Source organism: Eurypyga helias, unplaced genomic scaffold (genome assembly GCF_000690775.1).
Source record: "Eurypyga helias isolate BGI_N326 unplaced genomic scaffold, ASM69077v1 scaffold12718, whole genome shotgun sequence".
In the NCBI taxonomy this organism is placed as follows: domain Eukaryota; kingdom Metazoa; phylum Chordata; class Aves; order Eurypygiformes; family Eurypygidae; genus Eurypyga; species Eurypyga helias.
The window spans coordinates 36,841-45,998 of record NW_010267600.1 but is presented as its reverse complement, the minus strand read 5'-3'; the positions used below and the strand labels follow the sequence as shown (position 1 = coordinate 45,998).

Sequence of the window (9,158 nt, the reverse complement as noted above, 5' to 3'; positions counted from 1 at the left end):
TACACCAACAGGAGACTCTCCTTTGCTTACAGGGACTCAGGAGTTTTGGCCTACAAATCCTTCTTGTTCTTCTGTTCCTCCTGTCCTTCATGAAAGGGTTCCCACTGAAACAATGAGATAGCCCTTTTCCATGCCCCTGAAGTCAATTTTTTTTTTGAGCCATTACCCCAGTTAGACTGTATTTATGTCTCGGAGCCCTGGGGAGCTGTACGTGCTTTGGAGCAATGGCCTGCGCAGGGCCTGATTCATGCTCTTGGCTTCATACCCTTTCAGAGGAGAAGAAAAGGGCATTGATGATACACAGATAATTGAGCACTCCTGCAGCTATGTTCTGTACTTACTCAGCAAACACATCACAGGCAGCAATTGGGGCATCATGAGTAGGAGTGTGGACTGGAAAGCAAAACCAAACAGCTGTACCCTCACCGGTGAAACTGCATGGAAATCCTGGGACAGGATCACAAACATTTAGCACATTGCTAATAAGTTCCAGAAAATTCTGGCACAGTTCTTAAAAAAGATCAAACAATTTTTCAAATACAACTATTATCAGCCTCAGATATGATGTTACATTTAAACCGTAAAAATAGCTCTAAGCTGTCATGAGCTAAACAGTTAGAAGCTGGCCAACGAGATGGCAAACACGGCAGCAGCTTTTGTTTAAAACCCAGGTAGTCTTTAAGGAGAAATGGAGTTGAGTCAACAGAGCCGTAGGAGACTGGACAGACTCCTGCAGTGGGCAACAAAGTAAACAGTGGCTCCTGCAACACATTTTGACAGGAACTTTTAGCTACCCTTAGGACTAGACTTGTTAGACACCCACCACCTTGAGGCACAAGCAGTGGTGCGCTCCAGGGCACACCATGAGGCTGCTCAGAACCAGGTGGGTGGGTGGGAGAGGGTGGCTGCACTCAGGCACACAGCTCCTGGACCCGTGGCCTCAGTAGGCACTGAGGGAGGTCAGATCAGGAAACACTCCTTAGGCCCCTCTGAGGAAGGGATTTGGAAGAGGATGAGCCTGGTAGTGCAAGGATATATAATAGAAAATGTTTTCATTAAGGGTGATAACCAGGACCTTATTTTTCCTACCTTGTCTCTGCTGATTGTAAGCTTTTTGTTATGTGACTGTGCAGCCCTTAGGACACAAACACCCACATCTCCATTGGAGATGTCTTGACACATTTGTAGAGAAGTAAAACCAATAAATCCATAGGAGTCTCTCCACTGACTTCAGAGATCACTGGATTGGGCTTTCTCTGGCAATACTGATTAGGGATCTCTCCTCTTCAAACATTCATGGCTACTGTCTTTGAAACGAATTGGCTGCAACATCACCCTAAAATGCTCTGCATCTTCCTATGAAATAATTGTGTGATAGCTTTACAGGGAACTCCCTTGGGGAAGAAAATAATGGTAGGTCACAGTAATACTCCTCTGCTGTTCTTCGATACTCCCCAGCTAATTCATGTCTGAGGTGGATCTAAATGCAGGAAGAAGTAAGGTCAGCAGAAAAGTTTCAAGTGGAATTTATAATCATTAAATAGAGAAACTGGCTGAAAATCTTTTTAAGCCTTTGTGCTTAAGTTACACGTACGTTAAGTCAGTGTAATAAAATCAGAGAGTGCTTCCTCTAAATGCTCACATAATCTCAGAAGAACCCATGAATTCATGGAGAGGACTGGAGGGGGTGATGGTGGAAGGATTTGACTATTGTTCAGGAAGAGAAAGAAAGGGAAGGACTGAAACAAAATGTGGATCGGGAAAACCAGATCACCATAACAAATACAAATGAGCTCTGGAAGAGTTTATGATTAGAGTCTCCAAGAACTGTAACAAACTTTGATATGTTTTGGGAACGAGATAATAAGATCAGGGAGTCAGACCTAGCCTGGTCCCTACAGAGGATGGCATGCTTCTGATACACATATGAAGTCTTTTCTCACAAGATAGCAGCTCAGGCTCTTGCCCCTTTGAATCTCCTAATTCCTGTCATTCTGGGAACAGCTAGGTAGGAAACCCCAGCTGCTTTCTGAGGTGTTACCAGTGATTCAGCAAGTGGGTCAGTACTAAACTGATATTATGCCATTCATTTTTGTGCAAGTCCTTCACTGAGGCTTTTCTGGGTGAGTGGTGATGGGCTGAATCTGATGACTTCTAGCTCAGCTTCATGGTAGGAATCTGCACTGGGCATGAAGCTTAAAGTGATTGTTGTGATGAAAATATGCATGACAACACTTAAGCAAGGTGCCATAGACGTCTTTTCCATAGGTCAGGGAATAGTTGAGATGTAAACCATCTGCATATGTAGAGGTACTCTGCACTCTGGGGCTGTTTCCACTGAAAGGGCATCAAAAAGAGATAAAAATGAATCCTTATCCTTATGGACTGGATTTCTGCCAGCTGCTTAGTAATTAGAGTTTTAATTGCCCAGTAATAAAAGTTTTAATTACTCAGCAATTAGTGCTTGAAGTTTCAAGTGCTTCACATGCACTCAATTGCATTCTCAAATTGCTAAGAGTGAAAGAGGGAATAGCTCCAGTGTGTCTCAGCAAAGCTGAGCAAGAGGGGTGAACATCAGTGATGGAGCAGCAGCAGAAAATGGGTATAAGCCCAGTTGGCAGTGGTCAGCCAGGCAAGCACTCTCACAGAGCAGAACCTGCAGGCAGATCGTGGCCTTTCCCAAACTTACCATCTCCTTGGCTGGGCCAGACAAGATGCTCGGGTGGTAAAGGCATCATGCTGGGGAAAGGCTACTGCAGAAAACATGTCCTTTTTAATATCTGTTCTTTTACTTGGTGAATTTATTCCTTCAGGGTTTTAGTCACATACCCTGCAAGTGTGATTTGGTTATTTAATCAAGTTGCAATCTAAACTCATAGAGATCCAATAGGAAGCACCTAGCTCTTTAGGTGTCTTACCAAAATGCCTGAAACCCATCCCTGCCGGATGCATCCGAAGTCAGCAGTATCCAGCTGCAGTATGTTTATTGCAATTTAAAAAACTGTTTTACCTATAGTCTATACCCTAGTTAATTCAAGGCCAAAATACCCTTTGCCGGGTCAAGCATGAATTACTTCATAGCTTATTATCCCAATTAATTTTCTTTATGCTAGATAGTAAAGGTCCTAATTAACACACTCTCTGAGGGCCTGGTTTCTTTCTCCTTGCATTACTTGAACTTAAATATCATTAACAAGCCAAATTTTAACGAAGTCAACTGTTGGCAACGGCCCAGGAAACAGGACTGCATTTAGGCTACAGAGCCTATGCCTTTCAAAAGGTGGTTTGGCTTTTTTCCCCCTTCTTTAACTGGTTTCCAGATTTATCTGTTAAACAATGGTTAAAGTTGACAAGTGAAGTTTCTGAGGAAATGAACTGATAGTCACATAAGCACAGCTTTAAAAAAACTTTCTTGTTCCTGAGTATTAGAAAAAATACAAAAAACCTCAAACTATCATTACCTAAACAACAACACCTAAATCATATACACACAATAGTAAGTGAAACAGGAGTTTTCCTCTCTGCTCTGAAAGGAACTGACACCTCTTAATTGTACCTAGTTACCTGATTAGTAACCTAGTTAGTACTATGGAATTAAATGCTTCTTTTATTTAGTCAGTTTGGGTCAGGTGCCTGAACTGTGTGTCCCCTGCACTGCCTGTAGTGAGACAGCAGAGCTGGGAATGCAGCTGCAGTGTCAGAAGTGGAGAAAGACCTTGAATTCAGTGCAGGCATTCCCCAGGGCCAGCACTAACTTATCAGTGCTGCTCTCTGCATCCAGGAACAGCTTCCTAGCAGCCATGGTGAAGAGAGTTAACTCTTTCCTGACTACACTCAGCACAGCCACTCTGTGTTAGAGATTGTACAGACACGGGACAAACAGCTAACCTCCATCCCTAGTAGGCTGTAGTCAAAGCAGTTCATGCCACCCATTCTGTTTACACTGAGAAGGCATACTGTACAGTAAGTCTCTGCAACAGGCAGTTCTTTGGTTGAATTTACTATTGAAAAGTGCTTCCTCCTTTTGGTGATTGCCACCCTATGGAACCTCTCTTTTCCTTTTATTATTTTCCAGCTATGCTTTTCCCAGCTGCTCAGCGATTCAAGAGGTCCTCAGCTGCCGCCTTTAACCCAGTGCTACAACACTCATTGGAAGATGTGGTCCTGCTTTATGAGGTTCAGTATATGGGAACAGATGTTATCTTAAGCCCTAACCAAGACTGGGGTTACTGTCCATACTGGGGTTATCCATTATCTGTCTTCATGTCACTTTTACGCAACCCAGCAATAAACCCCTTGCTGACCATGTAATAAGTTACCAGAAGGGAGGGAACAGACATACACATGGCAAAGTCAGCTCTTTCAGCACTTAAGCAGGCAATAGTTGTCTGCAGTACCTCAAATGTGAGTTCTAGCTCATTGTCAGGCAAAGTGAAAACCAGAGCAAATAGCTTTCCACTGAAAGCAACTTTCTTCCAAAACAGTTACATATTAACAACACAATGAATTTAAATATTTTGGTCTAAATCTCAGTCCCAAATTATTTATTCAAATCAGTAAAGCCAGACTGAGTACCAGTCATTGCAAATTAATCCCAACAGCATGACTGTTTCACTTCAAAATTATTTGAAGTGAAAGGCCCCTTTTTTCACAGCAGTGAAGACTGCAGATGTAATGCGCAGTCTGGAACAATGCCACATGGCTAGCTAAGGGAAAATAGCCCACCTGAAGAAGGTGCATGGGTCAAATCTATCCCACACTTTGAGAATCTGGGATTGGAGGTCCAAACAGAGGAGATGGGCTGGGAAGGTGTTGCTGTGCTCTCTTACACAGAGCTAGGCCACCACTGCTATCCCTGGAAGGGTAAACGGCCTTTCCCAGCTGTGCCTTTCCCGTCTCCACCTCTCTCATCCCCATATGGCCCCAGCAGCAACCCATGCCTGCTTTGGACAACAGAAGGCTACCTGCTTTTTCATTTTCCTCTCTCCTTTCCCTGTAGCCTGCCTCTAATTTTCCCAAGCAGGTAACACAGGAGTCCAATGTTCACATAGAGACTTTCTGGTCTGCCCCACCTGCAGTCAGTGCAATGAGACTCTTGTCTCCATTTGACCTAAGGGCATATTGTTAATTCACATTTACTCTGCCTAGAGTCTCTTGGAGAAGATAAATAGCTTTCTGTGTTCTATTTTGTACCAGTTTCTTTTAGCTGAGCTTGACATTGACAAAGGCCAGAGGATCTCCATCAAAGATGAAGAGCTTGCTTCACTGAGGAAGGCTGCTGAGTTTGACACCATCTGCAATGAGATTATCCCCAAGAGCATCACAGAGATCCGCAGGCTGAGTAGCAGGCTGTCGTCCTACCCAAGGGTCCTCAAGAAAGAAGACTTTGAAAGGACAGTGCTGACCATGGTCTACACGGCCTACAGAGCTGCTCAGTCCCAGGGGCACCAGAAAGACACTTGGGCTGAATCCTTTGTCAATCTTTACAAAGCTCTGAAGCATGACTTGATGTTCCCATACAACAAAGAGCCATCATAGCGGGCAACTTAATGCAACGTCAACTCAGTCACCTCTTAGGGTTGACAAGGGACACATGCAGCACATCCACCACTTTATTCTGTAAAGAGTTTAATAGTCTGCTTCATGAAAGTTTCTTTGTTTTCTAGCTCCCTCTTGTGGAATCCACTTTATAGTTCCATGTTAAATGGGAAAAAATGTTATCTTCAGTCCTAAGAATTCTGATTTTATGCCAGCTTGGAGGCACATTCTATGACAGGCAAATAAGGGATTCTGGTGTACACCCCAGACAGACATGCCCTTGTTTCATCCCGCTGGTTTCGTATAAGCAATACATAAGTGTACTATGCTTATGCTCACATACCTATGTGTATGTGCTGCAGAATGCTGCTTACCTTGCTAGGCAAACAAGTTTATATTTTGGCTGGCCAATAAAAGAATATTATAAAGAGATGCAAAGGCTCTCTGTAAAAGGAAGAGGTTTCATAACTTTCAGCCTCCAGAAATTATGCCACCTATTATTCATTCCAAATGCTCCTGTAAATAAGCACTGTCCGATTCACTTCATTTGGCTGAGCCAGTTTTCAACTGCAATAACATTTGCAGAGACAAAGAGCATTGTGAACACCAGCATCAAACAATGCCTGTGAACATATTCCTTGCTTCCTAGAGCCACCCTTCCAAACAGTCTGCAATGATTCTTTCATTATTTGCACATGACTTTGCTTCTGCTCCTTGTTTTTTAAAGGGCACATGGATTTGTCCTCAGCAGAGTCAAAGGCAAGACAAAAGCCCTATTTAATTTAATGATGACACACTTTTCCTGGTTCTATCACTTGAATATAGGTCATCTAAACCCATGCTTCAGAATCCCCCTGAGGCAAGGGAGGAAGGTGAATTAAAATATACCTGGTGCTGAATTCAGTGGTGTGGCTCATTTCTGATGATAAATTATATATGCACTTGTGTGTGTGTTTATGTCCATGTATGTGTGTGCACGTAAGTTCTGAGTACGTGGAAGAATCCTAAATTGTTCAGTCAGGGAACAATTGTGTCCAACCACTTAGCAGAAAAGGACTATTCACCAATCCAGTGGTGGGAATTTTGAATGTGGGAGCAGTGGAAAAGTAGTACTTGGTTACAACAAAGACTATTTGTAGAAATAGTGTGACTGCAAAAAGGCATGGACAGAAAATAGAAAAAAAAGATCTATCTTGTCAGGCAGATGACTAGCAATGAAAAATCCAAACTCTTCTAAAGCAAATCCCTGCATTTTTGTGAACAAGTTATATGAACTCTGTCTCTCTCTTGATATTAGAAGTGTTTCTACTTCCAGAGCATGGGAAAACAGCTGAATATTTATTTCAGCCTTTCATACCAGCACTCTATCTCTCTGCATAACACCTTTAAGAGACAGGCCCAAATCACAAACCCCTAAAGCTATAAAGGAGAACTGAGGATTCCAGCCCCAGTTCCAAATCATGTTTAACTGCTTTTGCACCACTTGGGCAAAAGAAATTAACTCTTCTGTCTCCCTCAACAAGGGAAGTCCAAGGACTGGAGCTGAAAAAACCCATCCAATACCACCTTGGCAAATAGCGCCAGCAGTCAGAGCACAATGGCTTTGGCCAGTGGAATGTGGAACCCCATCAGCCTTAGGGGCAGGCTGGAAATGGCATAAGCAGCTGGACAAAGGGCTTATAAAAGACAGGGTCAGTCCTGGTCCTCCCAGTAGTTTCTGTATTGTGTATACACATGGAAATGGCATAAGCAGCTGGACAAAGGGCTTATAAAAGACAGGGTCAGTCCTGGTCCTCCCACACTTGTGGTATACACCTCCTGTATACTTGTGGTATACACTTGTGGTATACACCTCCTACCACACTTGTGGTATACACAAGTGTGCATGTTTGCATGTAGATGCACATACGTGTAGGTGCACTTTTATACTTAAAAATCATTGGCCTTCCCCAAAGCCTGGCTGGCATATGGCAGAGGAAACTGAAAACTTCAACCACAAAGCTATGATCCACATGCATCTCCGTCTCCTCTACAGGCACACGCAGCTCAGCACCTGCAGAGCAGCCTTGCGCTGGAGTTCACATGCACTTTAAGCCTTCAGCATTAACAATGATGATTTGTTTGTGTTTTCTTTCACCACGCCTTATAAACACATGGAGGGGAAATGCCATGGAGCACATTCCTGCCTTTCCAGCTCTGCTTCTTGGCTCCCTGAAGCATCACTTGCTGGAAGAGCCTGGAACCAGGGCAATTCATAAATCCCTTACAGCCAGTGACTCCAAGTCTGCAAAGATAACAAGAAAGAGCACTGCAGCAAGTACTAATTATTAGCAGCCATGATCCAGAGAAATACCTCCCAGCCACTCTCCTCACACCAGAACAGGACTGTCCAGTAGTCAGAGTTTACTCATCAGTAAGTGTCCCATAGATGATTACAGATAATTTTGAATATCCAATCATTCCCTATGGCATCCATGCCTTACTGTACCTTATAAATTGGTAATTGAAACTTCTATCTCCTCAACAGAAAATAAAGTTTTTCTGATTTTTCTGTCTTCCCATTACTGTGTGTAGTGTAGGAAAAAGATTTATTCCTTGGGAATGTGCTTGGACTGCCCAGGTTAATTTAACAGAGACTATCAATGTAATAATAAAAACATTCTACATAAAATGAATTGGTTTTGCACTGTATTGATTTCAGCAGCGGATTTACTATTTAGCAACTTGCATCTTGACTATTTGGTTCTCCCAGACTGCAAAATATTTCATGGGAGCAACAGTACAGGAGAGATGAGGAAACAGCCCTCCACTCTGATGGGGAGAAGGAGGTAATAAATAAGAACACACATGCCTCCTTTTTCCAGAGTTTAAGTCAGGAAGAACATTCTGTCTCAGGGCAGCTCTTTGAGTGTAGGACAGCTTCCCTCCCCCAGTACTGGTTAAGATGCAGGGATAGGTTGCCTGCTCCTTAGCTCAGTTTGCGTCTCATCGCTTCAGACTGAGTCACGTTTATGGACAGTCCTTCTCTCATGAGGTAAAGAGCCGTTGCGTCTAAATGGCACCTTTTATCCAGCCTTTGATCTTACAGATCATAAAGTGAAATAAAGCATACTTTTTTCAATTACAATAAAACATTTTTAGTTTCTGAGTATTTTAGTAATTCTTTCAGTTTCTCTAAAACAACTGACAAAACAGATATAAATTCACTGGCTGTATTGGCTGACCCAAAATCTTCACATTAGCTATACTTTTGCTTCCAGAACTAATTTTAAATTTTCCTGAAGGGTCTCAAGAATCTGTTTCTTGATGGAAGTTTCAAGGTATAGAAACATCACACAGGTGTCCTAGTTTAGGCCCAGCTGGCAACTGAGCATCAGGTGGCCATTTGCTCACTCCTCCCACAGGTGGGGTGGGGAGGAGAAAATGCCAGGAAAGGCTGGTGGGTCGAGATAGGGACAGGGAGGGATCACTCGCCAGTCATGGTCACGGGCAACACAGACTCGACTTGGGTGAGAAAAATCAATTTAATTAGTTACCAATCAAATCAGAGTAGGGTAATGAGAGACAAAACCAGATCTTAAAAACCCCTTTCCCCTACTCCTCCCTTCTTCCCAGGCTCA

At 43.1% G+C, this 9,158-nt stretch overlaps 1 protein-coding gene across 1 annotated transcript; it reads left to right on the top strand.

The window, feature by feature from the left end:
- Window positions 1-4,075: 4,075 nt before the first annotated feature.
- On the top strand, window positions 4,076-5,613 carry FAM180A (family with sequence similarity 180, member A; the record flags this gene model as incomplete). The annotated part of the gene is made up of 2 exons (XM_010157483.1): window positions 4,076-4,176; window positions 5,197-5,613. Coding segments are annotated over 2 exons (443 nt in total), but the record flags the coding sequence as incomplete, so codon positions are not given.
- Between the last annotated feature and the right edge of the window lie 3,545 nt (window positions 5,614-9,158).